The sequence below is a fragment of the Saccopteryx leptura genome, chromosome 8 (genome assembly GCF_036850995.1).
Source record: "Saccopteryx leptura isolate mSacLep1 chromosome 8, mSacLep1_pri_phased_curated, whole genome shotgun sequence".
Classification (NCBI taxonomy): Eukaryota; Metazoa; Chordata; class Mammalia; order Chiroptera; family Emballonuridae; genus Saccopteryx; species Saccopteryx leptura.
In genome coordinates, this window is record NC_089510.1 from 7,655,249 (window position 1) to 7,677,196 (window position 21,948).

Genomic DNA, 21,948 nt, shown 5'->3' on the forward strand with positions numbered 1-21,948 from the left:
TGTGAGGGGGGGGGGGCTCAGAGAAGGAGTAATGACCACGGCCAGTGTCTCTGTCTGGGAGACAGCTACTCCCGGCTGCCTGCTCTGTGAGGGGGGGGGGGCTCAGAGAAGGAGTAATGACCACTGCCAGTGCCTCTGTCTGGGTGACAGCTACTCCCGGCTCTCGCCCTGCTGCCGGACAACTCAGCTCCTCCCTGCCTGCCCTCCGTCCCTTCCGAGCCGCTGCCCTGGCACTGGGGCTCAGAGGGCGGGAGTCGGTCGTGGGCCCTTTAAGAGGGAAGCCTGGGACTCCAGCAGCCTTCATCTCACTCAGCCACAGTCTCGGCTGGGTTTCTTTTTCTTTTTCTTTTAATATATATTTTAAAGACTTTATTTATTCATTTTAGAGAGGAGAGAGAGAGAGAAAGAGAGAGAGACAGAGAGAAGGGAGGAGCAGGAAGCATCAACTCCCTTATGTGCCTTGACCAGGCAAGCCCAGGGTTTTGAACCAGCGACCTCAGCATTTCCAGGTCGATGCTTTATCCACTGCGCCACCACAGGTCAGGCTGGTTTTCTTTTTTATTTCTTTTTCTAAAGATTTTATTTATTGATTTACAGAGAGAAGAGAGGGGGAGGTCAGCAAGACGTATCACCTCCTAGTTGCTTCACTGTCGTTGTTCATTGCATAGTTGTTCATTGCTTGCTTGTTGTATGTGCCCTGACCAGGCAAGCCCAGGCTTTTGAACTGGGACCTCAGTGTTCTTAGGCCGATGTTCTATCCACTGAGCCACCAGAGGGCAGACCCTGCAGGCTTTCACAGCCTGAAGTTATGGGGACTTTTCCTAGCACCGGAATCCTGGGCTGGGGGGCCTGGTGTGGGGCGGGGACCTCTCCCTCCTCAGGGGGGGGGGGACCTTCCCAGCTGAGATATCTCTCCCAGTTCTGAACCACCACACAGCGTGGGTGTGGGACCAGCTTGTTCTCATCTCTATCCCTCCTCCTAGTCTCGAGTGGCTTCTTCTTTACGTCACTAGTTTCAGGCAGTTCTGAATGAGGGCTGTTCTGTAGTTTAGTTGTGATTCCGATGCGGTTGGGGAGCATTAGAGTACCAGGTTTACCTATGCTGCCATCTTGACCCGCCCCTTAATTTGATTTTTAAGATTTTTACTACAAATACGAAGTTTCAAAAGAAAACGTCAAGTTTTATTTGTGTAAACATGAACATTTTTGTTTTGTCTGCCGCCCCTCCCCCTCCTATGCTTTCCACAAACTATTCAGGAAGATGTGGAATATGTAAATAAAGTTTCATATTTGAATTAAAAAGTTTTTTTCTATTCTAGCAATGATATACAGTGCCAATTTAATTTTCCAGCTTTATGGAGCTATTGACATATAACATTGTATTAGTTTAAGGTGTACACCATAGTGATTTTATACATATGTATACATTACAAACTGATTACCACAATAAAGTTAATTGACACATGCATCATTCACATAGCTGCAACTTTCTTTTTTCCCATGGCGAGAACTTTGATTTAGCTCTTAAATCTTTGTAAATATAATAAATAGGTTACAAAATGTATCGCACTGTTACAGTTTGTATTTCTTGAATTAATAATGAAATTGAATAACCTTTTTTTTTTTTAATTCTGCTTTTCCAAGTGAGAGTAGGGGAGACAGAGAGACAGACTCCTGCTAAATGTGCCCTGAGTGGGATCCACCCAATAACCCCGTCTGGGGCCATGCTCACAACTGAGCTATTTTTAACACCTGAGACAGAGGCTCTAGGGAGCCATCCTCAGAGTCCTGGGGTCGATACGCTCGAGCCAATTGAGCCATAGCTGCGGGAATGGAAGAGAGAGAAAGAAAGAGAGAGAGAGAAGGGGAGGGGGAGGGGTGAAGAAGCAGATGGGCACTTCTTCTGTGTGCCCTGACCAGGAATCAAACCCTGGACTTCCACATGCTGGGCTGACACCCTCACTGAGCCAAGCGGCCAGGGCTGAATGACCTTTTTATAATACTATTGTCTGCAGTGCATGATGTCAGCTCTGCACTTCTGTTCCTCCTCACACTTCCTGTGCCCCACACCTCCCATCTTGGTATGTTTTTGCTTCCAACAGCTCACACCTGTGGCCCTTTCTAAAAGGCATGCTGGAGTCACTTTGCCCCCGCACCTACAGAGAGCTAGAAATGCCTAAGAATTCACATCCTCCGGGACCTTTGGCCAGTGAGAGGTGGGTGTGTCGCGTTCCGGAGTCCCGCGGTTTCAGGCAGGGACGACGGATTCCGGCCCTGGCCTCAGAGCTGCCCACACCGTGTTCCCCTCCTCTTCCTGCCCTGCGTCACCCACCCTCACTGGTTCCCCTGTGAATACCCGTTCCTTGATACACACACCTGATCTTGGCCAAAGGGTCGAGCAGCGATACCTTGATAAATCGTTCCTAAATAACGCTTCTGTAAACATCACTTGTATGCGGGTGCTTGCATCAGGACGTACTTCTGGGAACCAGACCACCGCCCATACGGGAAATGCAGGCCAACTCTTATCCTCGTGCACCTGCCCTGCTGCCGTGAGATCATTTTGCCCCTCCTTCAGGTTGCTCACTTCCTACTTTTTGGGGGGATACCTCATTTGGAAAGCTTCCTACAGCTTATTTCAGGGCCAGGAGAACGAGCTGACTCAGTCTGTGGGTGCGGGAGAGAGACCTGGGCTCTGGGCACCTCCACTGTGGACTGCCTGCTGTGTGCTAGGTCCCTTGTTAGGCGCTGGGGCGTCACCTGGAACCGGACACTGTCCTTTCCTTGGCTAATCTGTACTCCAACACGTAGAGAATAGGTCGTGTACTCAAGAAAGCAACGCCAAGTTAGCAACCCACATCAGAGAGCTTTCTGGACAGTGTTATTACCAAGCTTGGGATGTGTGTGAGTGTGTGTGTGTGTGTGTGTGTGTGTGTGAGTGTGAGTGTGAGCGTGTGTGAGTGTGTGTGTGTGAGTGTGCGTGTGTGTGAGTGAGTGTGTGTGCACGTGTGTGAGTGTGCACGTGTGTGAGTGTGTGTGTGTGAGTGTGCGTGTGTGTGCGTGCGTGTGTGAGTGTGTGTGTGTGTGAGTGAGTGTGTGTGTGCACGTGTGTGAGTGTGCACGTGTGTGTGTGAGTGTGTGTGTGTGTGAGTGTGTGTGTGTGAGTGTGTGTGAGTGTGCACGTGTGCGTGTGTGAGTGTGTGTGTGTGTGCACGTGTGTGTGCACGTGTGTGTGTGTGCGTGTGTGTGTGAGTGTGTGTGTGTGTGTGTGAGTGTGTGTGAGTGTGTGTGTGTGTAAGGATCTACAAAAGCCCGTTCAGCTTTGCCCTTTGTTTCCTGTCTCTTCCCTTTAAGTCCTCTAAATGTTCATGCTAAGTAAGCCCTTTTTCCTAATTTTATGGTAATTGGATTTGAAAGTGCCTTTTTTGTGTAAAAACTTGACAAAGACATGTTTTACTTCTTTATCAATAAAAGAATGGGACGGGATTAGATGAAGACTACAAACCCCCATTTCTAAAATCTGAATCAAAGACAATCCCTAAGTAAGAAACTGATGGCCCTTACCAACACCCTTATCCTCATTGAAGAACTGGGGTCCGTGACTCAGTCCCGAAGGCCTGACGTCTCTGAACCTCTGGCCCGTTAAGGACCTGTGTTACCTGTTAGAACTTGGCACCCACTACGTTGTATTAGTATTAATCAGTACAGTGTGAGTTCCCAATGGGGTCCGACTCAGTCTCATCCTGGGTGCCTGCCAGTCTGCCTGTCTCGTCAATGGCGACTCAGAGTGACTGGCTTTTAGCATTCCCTGCTGAGCTGTAAAAACTAAGTAACAGACCAGGGATAGACTTCCATGCCTCATACCTCAATTTTCAGGTGCAGCAGGTCTATGCTGCGGCTCAGGTATCATAATTGTAGACTGATCAGTGGTTGCAAGGCGGATAGAGCATCGACCTGGACACTGAGGACCCAGATTTGAAACCCTGAGGTCACTGGCTTGAGTACAGGCTCACCAGCTTGAGCTCAGGGTCACCAGCTTGGGCATGGATCCTGGACATGATCCCATGGTCGCTGGCTTGAGCAAGGGGTCACTGGCTTAGCTGAAGCCCCCTGGTCCAGGCACGTAGGAGAAGCAATCAATGAACAGCTAAAATGCTACAACTACAAGTTAATGCTTCTCATCTCTCTTCCTTTTGGTCTGTCTCTCTCCCTCTGTCACTAATAAAAAAGAAGGAGGAGGAGGAGGAGGAGGAGGCAGAGAAGGAGGAGAAGAGGAAGAAGAAGAACAAATAATCATAATTTTAGAACTTTTCTGGGTCATTCTGATGGTTAGCCTTGTTTGGGAACCAGTGGTCTAAACTGATGTGATCACTGTGTGTGTCTCTTTGTAGAACCCCCAAGGACATCCTAATGCATCTCTACCTGTGTTCTTCCTTCTTCCTGTTGAGTGCCAGGTCTGACCTCTGACCTCAGAGCTCTCAGTGGAGTGAGGGCAGAACCAGAAGACAGGTGTACGTCCTCGTGTCTTGGTGGCTATCCCGGTGGCCCGCACTCAGTGGCGACTGGCACCTGCTTTACTAATGACGAGGAGAAACCTCATCTTACACAGTGTGACCTATCATCTTGACAGGTGCAGACGTGAGGCTTCCGAAACCTGTACAGTTCTATTAACCAATGTGACTCCAGTCAAGTTTATAAAAAAATAAAACAACATAAATGAAATAAAATTCTTGCTAAAGCGTAAAGAGTAAAAAAAGAAAGAAACAAAAATGAAAACAAAGAAAGAAACAAAAAGAAAGGACAGAGGGAAGAAGAAGAAGTGAGACTCCTGGCTTGGAGCTCCCTCTGAGTTCCCCTTGCTGTACACGAGTCATCCTGACAATCCCACAGGCCTCCTTTGTTTCACCTTGGGGGGATTTCAACATTTCTTGGAGGATTGATTGTCTTTCAACAGTCTTTTTACAGATGGGGAAACTGAGGCTTAGAAAGTAACTTCCCAGCATCCCTAAGCGGGTATGTGGTGCGGTTGAGGTTTGAACTCGAATCAACCCAATGGCTTCAACTTCATGTTAATGCTTGACTCATAAGACCAACGTTAATGTCGTAATATAAACCATAGAATTAATAATACCTGTTACCTTCATCCTGGGCCACAGACTGACAAGTTACTGCCCAAGTCAACTTTTTAAAAACATCGTTTTTTGTTTGCTCAAAGGAGGCATTTGTAGAGGTGAAAAGAGGGTGTTATTCATTCAACCTGTGCCCTCTCTCTTGAAACACTCACCATTTTTATTATATTACCACTGGATTATGATTTTAATTTAATATACATAAGGAACCCCTGGCTGACGATGGCAGGCACAGAAGGCTAGTTACGAGGACTTCAAACACGTTAGCCAAAAGAAACCCAATAAAAATTATTTATGACACACCAGTCACTGGTGTTTCCCATAACTCTGGAAAAAGAAATTGGTCTTGGTTTCTTATTTTTAGTGTGCTTCCTTCCTCTGAATTATGTAAAACTTCCAAAGACATAAACACCTGTATAGACAAAGCAGCAGTGTGGTGGTACATGTGACTTTCATTTTTTTTTTTTTCCATTCTTAAAGAAGAAATTGTGAAAAATTAGCTTTTTTCATGTTTTTCAATTCTAAAAGAAAGCTAATTGGAAAGATTTATAAATCTAACGTGAGTGGGCAACCCGTTTTTTTATTATTATACTTTATTATTTTTAACCTGTTCTTTACTTGCAACGAACATAAAACTCCAAGCGGCGCTAAGCGGGTGGGAAGGGAGATGGAATGGCCGTGCCCTTCGGAAGCAGACAGAGACTGGAGACCCCCAGAGAGAAGACTGGGTTTATTGTGTCTTCCTACATACCATGGGGTTGAAGAAGTTCATCACAGCGGTTTAAACTTGTCCGTATTTCTAGAAGGTAGAACAAGTTAATTATAATATTACTCTTCTTTTTTTTTCCCTTGCTTCCCCCTTCCCTTCCTCCATCCCCATCTCCCATGGTCGACCTCTGACTCCTGCCACTCACTGCTAACAAGGGCCAGATCCTCCATGAGTTCTTCCCCCCTATCCATGTAAATATTTTTCTTATCTGGTTATAAAGTTTATCAAAACATAAGTTCTGCACTGGTGCACCTTTTCTTTTCCAGGGACAAGAAAACACCCTGCAGTGTGTTCCCTATGGAACCTGGCAGCTCTAACCCTCTATGCGGCTCAGTGAGGGAATGGTGAGAACACTTCGGGCCAGACTGGGAGGTGTAACTGCGGACACTATGAGCAGAGGACAGAAGCCCACCTCCTGGGAGGCTCACAGGACATTAGTATACATTTCTGGGTGTGTGTGCAGTCCTCTGCCCCCAGGACTATGGTCAGCTGGGTGTGGAGCTAAAACACGTCTGGTCAGCTGCAGCCTGGGCCTGTTACCAGGCACAGAGAGCCGAGTGCCGGGTTCCGGCAACAGGAAGTCACTGTTTCCCTGGGTGGCGGAAGGGGCTGTCTGCACTGCCCCGCCTCCCGGCTCCGCTTTCTGTAGCCGCCCCCTCCCCCGTGTCCTCCGTGAGCGCTGGAGGCCAGTCTCGGCCTGCTGCTCCTGAGAAGTAAGGACCAAGATCTCCACTTACCCCGCAGCGGCCGCTGCAGCACCGGCAGTCCCCAAACAGGACCCCCAGGAGCCCTTTGACCACCTGGACGATGCAGACAAGCATCTGGACCACTGCTATGACCAGCAGGATGCAGAAGAGGATCAGGTTCCAGGGAACCACGTCCTCAGGCTCCAGGCATTTCTTCCACAAGGATTTGTTTTCGAGGTAATCCCTGTCAGGAACAAGGGGGCGGGGGTGGTGGTGGATGGAGACATCTACAAAAAGTAGGCAATACCCTAGACCAGAAAGGGGCCATAATAGTTTCTCTTTGGCAATACTTTCTATCCAAAACATAATTGTCCATAGGAAATACAAACCATAATAACAATACTATTACAAACAATACTCCACATTCTTATTGACTATCTACTATGTGTAGATTCTATTCCACATAAATGACACAAACGCACTCATTTATTTCTCAAAGGAAATTGATGGGTTTTTTTCTTCCTTTTCGCAATTAAGAAATTGAGGCCCAGAGAGGTGAAGCGACTTGCTCCAAGGTGACACAGCTACTCAGTGACAGAGTGATTTTTGTGAGCTGACCAAGAGAACGGGAAAACTCAGTACCTAGGAGGGAGCCAGGAGGAGGAAGGCTCTCCACGAGAGGAATCTCACGACGGTTCCTGGGCTTTGTCCCGCCTGTTGTCATTCGGGGCCACTTGGACTTTTGACAAATTACCTGTCCAGTCTAGTGCCTATCAGAAGCCATGTAAAGTGTAATCGTGTCATGTACTTAAAAGAAAGATTTTGATTTTTTAAAGGTCTAATTCTAGCCAACTTGTGAATCTGACTCAACCATATATTTGTTAACCTGTGGGAATGTCACACGAGAAAGATTGAATTCATGAAAAGCACTAAGTAATCTGCGGCCGTTATACATATTTTCCAGACACTCTGAAGTGGGAGAACTGCAGTCCACTCGTGGACTCTGCTCGTCAGGAGCCCTCTGGGACGCCCAGGGCCCCGTGCTGTGAAGGGGTCGTGTGAAGGACGCTGTCTTCACCAAGAACGGCAGGAAGGCGGCCCTGCTCTGGGGAACTGTCATTCCTCCTCACATTCTCAGAGCCACAGACGGTCTCCCCCTTCCTTTAAGCCTCCTCTGTCCGCTCAGGTCTCAGTGGGAACCTGTCTGCATGTGGCCGTTACATCAACCCCCCCCCCCCGAGTCTTCAGATTCGATGAATCAACACACACTAATTTTGATATATTCCATGTTAAAATCTGAAAAATCTTTGCAATGAAGGAAGACGCCTTGGCATTTCACATAGTCGAAGGCACAAAGGAATGAGCATTTTGCTCTTGTTTTAAACATAAAACATTGTTTATAGCATTGACTGACCTTTCCCCAAAGAGCACAGGTTCTCTGGTCACTAGCTGTGTGACTATCGGTAAAATGGGAATAACGTTACCCATGAAAAGCATATTATTGTGAGGATTACATGAGTTAACACCAGTAAGGTGCATAGGACAGTGCCTAGCATATAGTAAGTGCTCAATTAACACTAGAATTGTTATTCTTTCACTTAATCTGAGCCGTCTGGTCTAAAGAAAGTTGGCCCAGCGGTAGAGCGTTGGCCTGGCGTGCGGGGGACCCGGGTTCGATTCCCGGCCGGGGCACATAGGAGAGGCGCCCATTTGCTTCTCCACCCTCGCCCCCTCCTTCCTCTCTGTCTCTCTCTTCCCCTCCCGCAGCCGGGGCTCCATTGGAGCAAGGATGGCCCGGGCACTGGGGATGGCTCCTTGGCCTCTGCCCCAGGCGCTGGAGTGGCTCTGGTCGTGGCAGAGCGACGCCCTGGATGGGCAGAGCATCACCCTCTGGTGGGCAGAGCGTCGCCCCTGGTGGGCGTGCCAGGTGGATCCCGGTCGGGCGCATGCGGGAGTCTGTCTGACTGTCTCTCCCCGTTTCCAGCTTCAGAAAAATAAAAAAAAAAAAAAAAAAAAAAAGAAAGAGCCTGTAATTTGGGGTTCAGGGACTTGGGTTTGAACATAAACCTTCCTCTTACTGACTATATTCTTCATACATGTACTTGTGCCTTGTTGGTCAAATAAGTTTGTAAATATGATATATGTTTACTCGCTTATAGTTTGCATTGGGTGTGGGGGACAGACTGTAAGCTGGCAAAGTCATTATAGCCTAAGGCTTAGTTTTAAGACTGTCTTTCCCGCCCTTTTAATACTAAGATCTTTTCAAAATTAAGCTTTTCCCCACACCCTTGATTGTTGCATGATGTGGGGTGGGGTGCACTCTCATGACGAATCCCATTATACCTCAGATAAGTGACTTTGTATCAGAGACTTCCTTGTTTGTATATTGGATTAAAGGTTTTGATTCCTACACTATAAAATGGGGCAGAGGAGCCCATGCTGGAGGAGAGCAGAGAAAGGCCACGTGGAGGAGAGGAGAAGCAGCCAAGATGGTGGAGTGCTGAAGGAGAAGCCAGTTTGTGCAGAGTTTGTGCAGAGAAAAGGAGACAGGGAACAGAGGAGAATAAGGCTGGTGAGGTAGAAACCTTTGATTCTAGGAAACTCGGATATCAGTGGCTTTGGGAGCCCTGAATGGAAAGGGAAGTGTTTTCCTACTGTGTGTATTTCTTGCCCACCGGGTGAAAGTTAGGATTAAAGCTAATGGCCCACCAGTTTTTGGCTCCATTGTTTCATTACCATCTGTCCAAATCCAATGCGAACCTGCATGGGCCAGGCGGCTGTGATGGTGGCTGTGGATACTGGCCTTACATACCCCATGTGCCGTGTCAGACTCTTCATCTATAAAATACACTGCAAACTACCCTTTCTGTGGGAGTCCACTGAGATAATACACCTCATGCATTGTTGTGTAAGAGCTCGTTTCAGAAGTTGTTCTTTTCAAACACTTGTCTCTCTGCTCTGTATTTCTCCATGGACTTCTGGTTTGACACTTTGTGCACTGGATGCTGGTCACCAGTCACAGAGAGACAGGATTGTCCAGGTATACTTGGTAAAGAAAAGACGCTGAGAAGAAGAGCTCGTCAGACCCGAGTTCTCTGCCTCTTCCCGGACGTGTGCAGTGGTGGGACGACAGCACCTCCTGGTGGTGAGATCAAACGTTCTCAGGGTCCCAGACCTGCTGCCTCCTCCGCCCTCACAAACCACCATGGATAGCCATTCCAGGCCCTTCTCCTCGCCCCCACTCTCTCTGGTTCTGGGGCTCTCAGAGAGCCTGCCAGTGATGGCCGTGCCCAACTCTCCAACTTCAGGTGAGAGGCAGCCTCCGACTTCATGGTACTGGGAACTGACCGTGTTTCCACATTCTGGGCAGCAGGGGGCGCTCAGGCAGACTGCCTTCATCCTGAGCAGGGTCTCAAAGCCTCCATTCTCCTAAAGGGCATTTCCACCCAAGCTGCAGCCATCCCCAAACTTGGAAGGGAGTGCCGTGCATTTCATGCAACTCACTTCCTACAGCTGCAGGGGAGCAGGGGAGCCTCTCTCTCCAAAAGGCCCCTCAGCCAGGCCACTTAGCCTGCACACTCCTCATGGCCACTCCTCCAGCCCCCTTCACATGGCCACTCAGCATGCCCACTCCGCATCGCCACTCAGCCTGCCCACTCAGCATGGACAGTCAGCCTGGTGACTCAGCCTGCCCACTTCACATGGCCACTCAGCCTTGCCCCTCAGCATGACCACTCAGCCTGCCCAATCAGCCTAGTCATTCAGCCTGCCAACTCCGCATGGCCACTCTGCATGGCCACTAAGACTGCCCAGTCAGCATGGCGAATCAGCATGGCCACTGAGCCTGCCCACTCCGCCTGGCCACTCAGCCTGGTCAATCACCCTGCCCACTTCATATGGCCGCTCAGCCTGTACACTGTGCTGGCCCACTGTGCACGGACACTCAGTCTGGCCCATAAGAATGGCCAGTCTGCCAGCCCACTCAGCCAGTCCACTCCGCATGGTCACTCAGCATGCCCACATTGCATGGCCACTCATTCTGCACACTACGCATGACCACTCTACATGCCACTGAGACTTCCCACTCCACGTGGCCACTCAGCCTGATCCCTCAACATGGGCACTATGCATGGCCCCTCTGCATGCCCACTTTGCCTGTCTCCTCTGCCTGGGCCCTCAGCCTGCCCAATATCCTGGCCACTTCTCCTGCACACTGCACATGGCCACTCAGCCTGTCTCCTCAGCATAGCCACATTGCATGGCTAGTCAGCCATGACCCTCTGCCTGGCCCTTCAAACTGCCTACTCCGCATGGCCACTCAGCTTGGCCCCTCATTCTGCTTACTCTGCATGACAACCTCACATGGCCAGTGAGACTGTCTACATCACATGACCAATCAGCCTGCAAACTCTGAATGGCTACTCAGCCTGGCCACTCCGCATGGCAACTCAACCTGACCCCTCAGCCTGCCCACTCTGCTTGGCCCCTCAGCCTGGCCCCTCAGCCTGCCTTCTACTCATGACCACTCAGTCTGATCTCTTAGCTGGCCTACTCTGCATGGCCAAACAGCCTGGCCCCTCATTCTGACCCCTCCGCCTGGTCACTCAGCCTTGTCACTCAGTCTGGCTCCTCAGGCTGGCCCTTCAGCCTGTCCACTAAACCTGGCCACTCAGCCTGCCCACTCCTGATGGCCACTCAGCTGCCCACTTTGCATGGCCACTCAATCTGGCCCCTCAGCATGGCCACTATTCATGGCCACTCAGCATGCCCAGTTTGCATGGCCACTCACCCTGTCCACTCCACCTGGCCACTCTGCATGGCCACTCTACATGTCTACTCTGGTCACTCAGCCTTCCCACTCTGCATAGCCGCTCAGCCTGCCCACTCAGACTGCCCATTTTGCATGGCCACTCTGCCTGACCCCTCAGCACGGCCACTCCACAAGGCCACACAGGCTGTCCTCTCAGCATGACCACTCCACCTGGCCACTGAGGCTGGCCTCTCTACCTGCTCACTCTGCCTGGCCCCTCAGCTTGGTCAGTCAGCCTGGCCATTCCACGTGGTCACTCAGCCTGGCTCTTCTGCCTGTTCACTGAGCCTGGCCACTCCACATGGCCACTCAACTTGTCCACTCAGCCTGTCCACTCAGCCTGCCTACTTCACATGGCCACTCAGCCTGGCCCCTCAGCCTGGCCTCTCAGCATTGCCACTCCACATGGCCCCTCAGCCTGGCCTCTCAGCCTGGCCCCTCAGCCTGGCCCCTCAGCCTGGCCCCTCAGCCTGGCCTCTCAGCATTGCCACTCCACATGGCCCCTCAGCCTGGCCTCTCAGCATTGCCACTCCACATGGCCACTCAGCCTGGCCACTCAGCATGGCTACTCCACCTGCCCTCTCCGCATGGCCCACTCAGCCTGTCCACTCAGCCTGGCCACCTCAGGTGCCACTCCTCTGGGCAGTCCTGACGCCCCTCCTGCCCTCAGCTGGCGCTGGTCCCCTTCTAGCTTCCCAGCACTCTGCGTCATCATCTGGCCACGTGCCTGTCTTATTTCCGTGACTGTGCACTCACAGGCGCAGCAACCTTGTCCCCTGTGTCTGTCCCCGGTTCCAGCACAGGGAGTTTCACACACTACAACCTGCCATGTTCCAGTCACTGGTCCGGCAGCTGCTGGCCACCTTCTGCAGCTGGCCCGGCGGAGCTGCTGTCCTTGAAGAATGCCTGGCATGGAGTTGCCTTCAGGAAATAGTCACCAGAGGAGTGAGCCTACACCCACACGCAGATTGAATGAGGCTAGAAAGGCAAGCGCCTCGGTTTGGTCTTAGGTCTGTCCGACCTCAAAGCCGGGGCTCTGAAACATCACACGAATCCCTCTCCTTGAGTAACTATATCTCCTTGGCTTATCTGAAATATGATTTATTGATAAAATACATGAATGCATCTATATAATACTGTGCCAATCAAGATTTGCTTATATCATGATAAGGAGATTATTCTCTTTCTATCTTCATTTGACTGTGTGAAATGATTCAAATTGAATCACAAAATCATCATAAAAGCATGGTATTCTAGAAAGTCCTAATGCATAATGACAAATTCCATGTATAGAAATGAGTTGTAAACACTGCTGTTGTGGTTTGCCAATCAAAGTTTACTTATACCCTGATAAAGGGATTATTCCCTTTGTGTCTTTATGTGAGTGCTTGAAAAGAGGGAATGAAATCACCAAATCATTCAGGGCATAGTTACCTGTAGCAAAACTTAAAAAATAGCCCTGGCCGGTTGGCTCAGTGGTAGAGCGTCGGCCTGGCGTGCAGAAGTCCCGGGTTCGATTCCCGGCCAGGGCACACAGGAGAAGTGCCCATCTGCTTCTCCACCCCTCCCCCTCTCCTTTCTCTCTGTCTCTCTCTCTTCCCCTCCCGCAGCCGAGGCTCCATTGGAGCAAAAGATGGCCTGGGCACTGGGGATGGCTCCTTGGCCTCTGCCCCAGGTGCTAGAGTGGCTCTGGTCACGACAGAGCGATGCCCCGGATGGGCAGAGCATCGCCCCCTGGTGGGCGTGCCAGGTGGATCCCGGTCGGGCGCATGCGGGAGTCTGTCTGCCTCCCCGTTTCCAGCTTCAGAAAAATACAAAAAAAAAAACAAAAAAAACCCACTTAAAAAATAAAGGAGCTTCCTACTTTCTAAAGTGAGCCGATGAGGGCTGGGCATCGGCCCCATGGCATCACACCCAGGGCTGAGTGTGCCGGGGGACGTGCCTGGCCCTTCATGTCTGACGTAGGCGACCGCTGTCCGACCTTGGAGTGGGACATGACATCTGTTCTGTTTCCTTTCTCCCCTTTTGCTTTGGACATAGATGTACTCTAATTGATTTTAAGTTCATCAAGGATAGTCTTGGCAGGAAGTAAATTACCTTTTGGGGTTCTTGTGGATACTAAATTTGTTAGAAAATATTCATAACATTTGTAGTTTCCATACATGACAGAGTACCCTGAAAACATGGTGTTATTTTAATGAGTTCCACTAACATAAATGTCACGAAGGATCTACAAGGATTCCAATGTCACTTGCTGTCGACTGGCACCTCCGACACTGTTGGGTTATAGAGCATCCGGGGACGAGGGAAAGCCACGGAGCCCTGTGAGTGGGGATCGTTCTTGCTCTCGGTGCTGAGCTTTGCCGTGGAAGCCACTGCTCTGTTCACTAATGTTGTTCGTTGTCCCACGTGTCTGCTGATGCGGTTCGCATGTCAGCACAGACACCGCCAATCCCCTTCCCTGAGGCCAGCTGAGGTGCCCCGCCCCGTCGTCATGGCTCCCGGTCTCCGTCTACAGAGCCGTGAGGGGTGAGCCCTGGAGCAGCTTCCGTCCAGCGCACAGCTCACAGCCCCAGCTCTGCCTCGGAGGGCGGCATGCCCCAGGCTTGTGGGGTAAGATGTCCCGACACGGGGGCAGTCTCTCCCCTGGGCCATGAACCCGACTGTGCCCCTTGTGGTGACAGGTGGGAATTGCAGGGTGCACCTTACCCGTTGTGGAAGGGGTAGCCCCACACATGATTGTCCATGAGACATTTCGGACCATTCTTGATTGCGATGACTGAGACGAGAAATGAGTACCCAGAACCCAATAATCCAATCACAGCAAATATGATGGAGGAGCACATCTGAAAGAGAAGAGAGAGACAGCCAGGTTCTTAGAGGCGTCCACAGGTGACGCGCCACTTGGTGGCTGAGGCACGGTACCTGCAGGAGCCAGTCTTGTTAGGACACGGGCCCCTGGGGTCTCCTCGAATGACTTCGGTGTCATGTAGCATGTCTGTTCTGCATATGAGTAGGGGTAGAAATCTAGAAATTCCCCTCACGGGTCGCAGTTAAAGAAGCTTGACTAGATCGAACAATACATGAGTGTGAGGGAGGGATATTTCAAAGTCAGTATATTCGAAGTATTTTATATTTTATACAACATGTGATTTAAAACAGGCATATGTCACTGAGAGTTCATATATTAATGTTAGTTAAGAACAAGAGCTTATTTTGAAACCTTTTTACGGGAAACTGGAAATTGGTTTTATACCAGGTATCGCCTTATTTATAAGAGAGGATATATGTTAATTCGCAGAGTTTTCCTAGCTCATGGAGCCTGTGACTTTGTGTGTGTGTGTGTGTGTGTGTGTGTGTGAGAGAGAGAGAGAGAGAGAGAGAGAGAGTTCTGGCAAGCACACACTTTGGGAAGTGCCGCTCTGATTCTGAGAGAGCTGTGACTAGCTTGTTCCTGGTCTCTGGGCCTCCTCCGTGCGCCATCCAGGGGCCAGTCAGCTAGACGAGGACGGTGTTCCTCTCGCGAGGGCCAGGTCATTCCAATACAGCAACTGAAAACTTACACTCAGGTCAGTGTCTCCCAGTGTTACCTTGGCCTTTCAGAGCGAGGCTCGGCGTGATCTGAAAACGCCAGTGATATGTGGTCCCTCCAGACAGAGGGGGTTGTTTCGATGAAAAACAGATTCTAGGAAGTAAGGGGTTCTCCCATCTTACAAGTGGTTCCAAGTGTTCCAAAGCCAGGATTTCCCCAAAATAAGTGGTTAAATATTCTTCTAATTATGTTTTTATATAAAAAAAGACCTCAATCACCATCGAGTGCAATCACTTCACTTCCCAGCTAATAAAAATGGCTTCATTCCGCGAGAGCCTTGGGCGTATACTCCTAGTCAATCCTCTCAGCAAGTCTGTCAGGTGAGCCGGATGGTGCACGGCACCTTCTCCAGACAGAAGATAGGAGACCACTAGAAACCAAGTGACTGGCTGAGTCACGCAAATCATAAAGTGGGAGGACTTGGGACGAATCCTTGGCCGCGGCTCCCAGAGCCCATGCTCTTAATCTCTGACTGTCTGAGCTCACACGTCCAGGAGGGAGGCTGAGCTGAGTTGGGGAGGGGGTCTCCTCCCTCCCCCAATACACACGCACCCCCCACGACACACTGCACGAACACCAGGCCCTCGGTTATTGGCAAGTTGCCGTGTGAATGGTATTGGTTCTCGCAGAAAAATAAAACAGCTTGTAAGAAAAAAATACCTTTTTTTTTTTGTGGTATTTGGTGGCTATAGCGCTCATTCCAGAAGCGCTCACCGGGGCCCTCTCTAGGGGGCGCTGGGGAGGACTCTGCAGTGTGAATGCTCCTTTAGTTTGAGCGCATGCGGGAGCTGTCTCTCTGCCTCCCCGCCTCTTACTAAATAATAATAATAATAATAATAATAATAAAGAGTAAGGAATGTCAATGTGTGATTTCCACACGGGGCGGCTGCAAAAGTGCCCACCTTGGAACCCTCATGACAATTGCCATTTTATTCTTTTTTTTTTTTTTTTTTTGTATTTTTTCTAAAGTTGGAAACAGGAGGCAGTCAGACAGACTCCCGCATGCACCCAACCAGGATCCACCCGGCATGCCCACCAGGGGGCGACGCTCTGCCCATCTGGGGCATTGCTCCGTTGCAACCAGAGCCACTGTAGTGCCTGATGCAGAGGCCACAGAGCCATCCCCAGCGCCTGGGCCAACCCCGCTCCAATGGAGCCTTGGCTGCGGGAGGGGAAGAGAGAGACAGAGAGGAAGGAGAGGGGGAGGGGTGGAGAAGCAGATGGGCGCTTCTCCTGTGTGCCCTGGCTGGGAATCGAACCCGGGACTCCTGCATGCCAGGTCCGACGCTCTACCACTGAGTCAACTGGCCAGGGCCGACAATTGTCATTTTAAAAACCGGATCACTGAACTCAACAGAAAATTAGGTATTGATTCTGCCGAACCCGTGCGAACCGACTGAGTCCCACCACTGCCTAAACCTGAGGGGAAGGCTGTGAGTCTGTGGGAAAGGACCCGTCTTCCAGCTCTAGAGCGCCCGTCAAATCCTGCTGCAGCTCTTTTCTTTCCGTCTGACAAATGTGTGTAACACCTTTCTTTATGAAGTGGCTGTTGCATGGCCCCAGATCCCCAGAACAAGACGGGAACGAGGCTCCGGAGCAGGGACGTGGCTCAGTGGCCCTCCGGGGTGGGCGGGGGCGGCACACAGAGGCTCCGCCTCCCCCAGTGCCCATTGTGCCGAGTGCAGGCTCAGGGGCACCACGGCAGCTTTTTAATTTCTGGAAAAGTAGTAGGGTTTCCAGACACTTCTAGTGAACTCTATCTTTAGAAGCTGGCAGCTGATTATAAGCAAACAAAAACCAGAAAGGGCCTGCGGCCACCTGGAGCGCAGTGGCCCCTGGTCCAGGGCAGCTGTGGCTGGTGCCTGAGCTGACAGCCTGGCCTGGCTGGTCCTCTGATGGGCACTGGCCTGGGGACAGTCAGCCAGTGGTTTGGAGGTGACAGCCGCACCTCCCCCCAAGGGCAGGTCCCACGTGGGGGAGGTGGGGGGGTTAGGGAGCTCAGAGGGAGGACTGAACCGGCAGCAGACATTCGGGTCATATTGACTCACCTGCACTCGTGAAAACAGGATTTGGGGCCTTCCTCTTGCGCTTTGCTTAAATCTAATTAATAAACAAGTTTTGCACAATCCTTTGAATGTTGTTGCACTTCTCACTGTGGTTGTATATAAACCACAGATCACCAAGACACTGTTTTAAGGGGCCGATCTTCAGCTCTATTCAACACCAGGAAATGAGCTGGTAGACTAAACAGTGAGTCCTTTTCCTCTTCGTCTAGTTTCCTTCGCTGCTATTTTCCTTCAAATTCTCACCTTCGGTTTACCCCCCCCCAGTCTCCCAAGTGGAACAGGGTTACATTTCAGGTGGAAAATGACTTATATATTTCATCTTATCTTAATTTCGTAGAAGTATCACATTACATATAGCACATGCCTTATAATTACACCTGTAATGTGTGGTTATTTTACGTCTCTTTGTGAATGAGGATGTAAAGGTGACCCCACTGCTCGATGCTTCATTGAGACTTGTGATGACACGGAAGGGGAGGTGTTCATGACCTTTGACCTCACGTGGGAATCCGTGTGGTGTGTGCAAGCGCGCCAGCTTCAGCCTTTGTGTGTGCACAATAAATACTCTTTGATTGAGTCAATGAGTAGGTACGATGAGCAAGAATGACAAGATTAGCTTCAGAACAGAGAGTTTTCCCTTTAAGAAGGGAAGGTGAGCCTGACCTGTAGTGGCGCAGTGGATAAAGCGTCGACCTGGAAATGCTGAGGTCGCCGGTTCGAAACCCTGGGCTTGCCTGGTCAAGGCACATATGGGAGTTGATGCTTCCAGCTCCTCCCCCTTTCTCTCTCTCTCTGTCTCTCTCTCCCTCTCTCTCTCTCTCTCTCTTCTCTCTAAAAATAAATAAGTAAAATTAAAAAAAAAATTAAAAAAAAAGATATACCTTTAAAAAAAAAAAAAAGAAGGGAAGGTGAGTGTGTCTAGTTCACCACTGGGTCGGCTCTCGTAGGTGGACAAGTGAACCTTGGGAGATGAGCAGGAGCCGGCCTCCCCGCCACCCCGCGCCATCCCCGCCTCCCCGCCCTTCGCCACGTCATCCCTGGCCTCCCCGCCACCCCGCGCCATCCCCGCCTCCCCGCCCTTCGCAACGTCATCCCTGGCCTCCCCGCCACCCCGCGCCATCCCCACCTCCCCGCCCTTCGCCGCGTCGCTGTACTTGAACTCTTAACGCTTTCCAGCCCTGTCTCCACCTTCCCGGCCTGGGTTCCTCATGTGACCGCCCGGCGGGGCCCCAGCTCGGACGCCCCTGCTTCCTCGTAAGAACTAAAGTGCCAGTCACACCCGGAAACTACTTAACTTTATACACTAATGTCACCCCAATAAGCTCAATAAAAACATAAATAAGGCCCTGGCCGGTTGGCTCGGTGGTAGAGCGTCGGCCTGGCGTGTAGGAGTCCCGGGTTTGATTCCCGGCCAGGGCACACAGGAGAAGCGCCCATCTGCTTCTCCACCCCTCCCCCTCTCCTTCCTCTCTGTCTCTCTCTTCCCCTCCTGCAGCCAAGGCTCCATTGGAGCAAAGTTGGCCCGGGCGCTGAGGATGGCTCTATGGTCTCTGCCTCAGGCGCTAGAATGGCTCCAGTTGCAACAGAGCAACGCCCCAGATGGACAGAGCATCACCCCCTGGTGGGCGTGCCAGGTGGATCCCGGTTGAGCGCATGCGGGAGTCTGTCTGACTGCCTTCCCGTTTCCAACTTCAGAAAAATACAAAACAAACAAACAAATATAAATAATAAATAACACACACAATGGTAGTCATGCACGACAAGGAGGAGGGCGCTGGTATTTTACAATGTATCGTCATTGTTACTTTGCACCCATGGGAAGAACTCCATCTGTCTGGCAACAGCTGTCCCCAGAGTCCTCCGTGCTGGTTACTCGTCCCCCACCCATGAGACGCCCCCACAAGGGGACAGTGCGCCCTGGAATAATCCTGGTGTGCACCCCCTGCTCACTCACCGCAAACCTCTTCCCGCAGCTCTCGTTGCCACAGCAACCACAGCAGTCCTCGTACCCCAGATCCGATAACATTTTAGCAGAGAAGAGCATCTGCCAGCAAAAGAAGCCGCTCAGAATGGCTCTGGGGGTGAAGGGAGGACCCACCCCTGCCAGTCTGTGTGAGGAGGCGCAGCCCTGACGTGGGACTTGGTGGCCAAAGGGTATGGCAGGAACTAGCAGCATGGCAGTGGCGGCCTGGATGATTGTTACTAAGTACTTAGGTGTCACTGGCCTGACTGCAGTGTCAATGGAGCAGGATTTCAAGACACCCTGAACTTCTATTCGGATGGCGGTTCTTGATTGCTATGGGAGGTGCTCTCTAAGGCAGCAGCCCCAGTCGCTGTTGGAAACAAGGGGTAAGAAGTCCCTCGTGCACGCGTGGAGAGGAATCCACTGACATCTACCTCCTGCTCTTGGTGCTTTTCACTCAATCTATTTGCTAGAAAGTCTGTTTCCGCTCCCCACACCCCTCACATGTCCCAGCTCCCTCCTCTCTTGTTGGATTAAAGCACTTCTGTGACCTGCAGTGTGGTTCCTGGAATTTAACGGCTCACGAGAACAACTGGCAGGCCCAAGTTTAAGTTACCCAGTACATTTAGGGGACACGTCCTCCTCCGGTCCCACCGGAGAAGGGAAAACAAAGGCACTGGCATTGTGCAATGCTCGGGCTTCGGTCAGCCCCCAAGTCTCCTGCTGGTCAGCAGGTGCCCAAGTCTAGAAGAATGGGGGGCACACCTCCCTCAGGGGGACCTCCAGGCTTTCCTACTCACCACGATCCCGCTTCCTACTATTCCTCCGAAAAGCCAGACTTCATCAGAAATCTGGTGGTACTGTAATTGTTTTCCTCCCGGGAAAAACAACAGGACATTGGCCAGGCAGGCCACAATGGAGAACAGATTGAGGATTACCCCCAGACACCTGCCACAGAAGGCCACACACATGCCGGGGACGGACGGCACAGGGCAGGGAGAGCGGCCCTTCGCTACCTCCTTCACGGGCTCTCCTGAGTGATCGGCCGTAGGTCCCAGTCAACGTCCCCAGGCCCGTCCGTGCTCTGGAGCTGAGAAGAGAGTCAGCCGGTGATCTGCGTCCGGGGCGTTGCTTCAGCTTCTCCAGTACCGCAGAGGCTCGACGCTGATGGGTATCTGTAAGCTCTTTCCGACCTGGAGTCCGCTTCCATTTGGTACCAGGTTCAGAGCATTCATTTTGCCATAGAAACAAGGTGTGTTCCACAGACGTAGGTTCTATCAAGTTCTATGAGTGCTGCCCCTACAGGAGCAGGTGTGGAACTGCGCTTAGGTAATAGTGGCTTGAACAAGAGGTTTCCTTACTACCAGGCATCTCAGAACCTTCACCCGCTCATGTGCATTGTGACTCACGTGCCTTGTGAGAGAGGCAGCTCGTTGTGCGAGAGGGGTGTGTGCAGAGGGAGGGGGTGGTCCGCAGAACCCACTTTATACAATGCTTTGGAATCAATCCCTAGAGCCACGAGTGAAGACAGCCTTTTAATAGCACGGTAAAAGAAACCCTTCACTCCTGTCTTTGAACATAGGAAGGGAGACTGGGGGTATCTAGAAGCCTGAGGTTACATCCTGAGTTCAGTGCTGGGATAAGGTGTTGGCAGGGCAGGGCCTCTACTCCTCCACAAAACAGCTCTTCTCACCGCTGTCCCCAGGAGGCACAGAACAGAGATCAGACTGCAGGGCCTGCACACGGGCCTCTCCTGCCTCCCTGGACTCCCGCGTGCTGGACCGTGTCCACCCGGGGCAGTCGGAGATTCACCAGCAGCTCCGCCTCTCTTGTGAGCGAGCATCACCAACTCAGTGTTGGCGGTGGTCGCTGACATTTTGCCCAGAGACAAACTATGTTAGACCTGCAGCAATATAATCTGTTTAAATGTAGGCCAGCTTCACTACCTGATATCAAACTATACTACAAGGCCTTAGTAATCAAAACAGCATGGCATAAAAACATACATAGATCAATGGAACAGAATAGCCCAGAAACAAACCCACGCCCTTATAGTCAGTTAATATTCGGCATAGGAGGCAAAAATGTACAATGGTGCAAAGATAGTCTATTCAATAAATGGTGTGGGGAGAATTTGACAAGAAAGTGAAACCGGGCTACCTTCTTACATCACACACAAGAATGAACTCAGAATGGATTAAAGACTTACATGTTAGACTCGAAACCACAAAAATCCTAGAAGAAAACATAGGCAGTAAAATCTCGAACATTTGTCGTAACGATATTTTTTCTGATACATCAGTTTCAAGGGAAACAAAAGGGGAGTTAACAAAAGGAACTACACAGACTGAAGAGTTCTGCCCAGCAGAGGAAACCATCAACAAAATGAAAGGCCGCCCTCTGAATGGGAGAACGTATTTTCTGATACATCTGATAATGAGTTAATGCCCAAAATTTATAAGAGACATATGAAACAACATAATCTAATTAAGAAATAGGTAAAGAACTCAAATAGACACTTCTCCAAAGAAGACATAGAGATGGCCAAGGACATTTGAAAAGATGCTCAATGTCACTCATCATCAGAGAAATGCAAATTAAAACCACAGTGAGATATCACCTCCACCTGCCAGAATGGCTGTCATCCATAAATCAACAAACAACAAGAGTATTGACAAAGATGTGGAGAAAAGGGAACCCTCCTGCACTGTTGGTGGGAATGCAGACGGGTGCAGCCACTGTGGAAAACAGTATGGAGTTACCTAAAAAAAATTAAAAATAGAGCTGCCTTATGACCCAATAATTCCTTTTCTGGGAATATACTCAAACCGGAAACAGCAGTGTGAAGGAATACATGCGTCCTACGCTCACTGCTGCGTTATTCACAACAGCCAATACTTGGAAGCAGCCCAAGTGCCCATCCTTACATCAGT

The 21,948-nt window shown here is 50.6% G+C and overlaps 1 protein-coding gene across 1 annotated transcript; it reads right to left on the bottom strand.

Moving 5' to 3' along the window:
- Nucleotides 1-6,479: 6,479 nt before the first annotated feature.
- LOC136379480 (transmembrane 4 L6 family member 4-like) lies at nucleotides 6,480-19,986 on the bottom strand. Its single transcript, XM_066346901.1, has 4 exons — nucleotides 19,816-19,986; nucleotides 19,007-19,096; nucleotides 14,104-14,240; nucleotides 6,480-6,828 (listed from the first exon to the last, which is right to left on the bottom strand). The coding sequence occupies exons 1-4, from the start codon at nucleotides 19,984-19,986 to the stop codon at nucleotides 6,480-6,482; spliced, it is 747 nt and encodes a 248-aa protein (XP_066202998.1).
- Nucleotides 19,987-21,948: the final 1,962 nt, after the last annotated feature.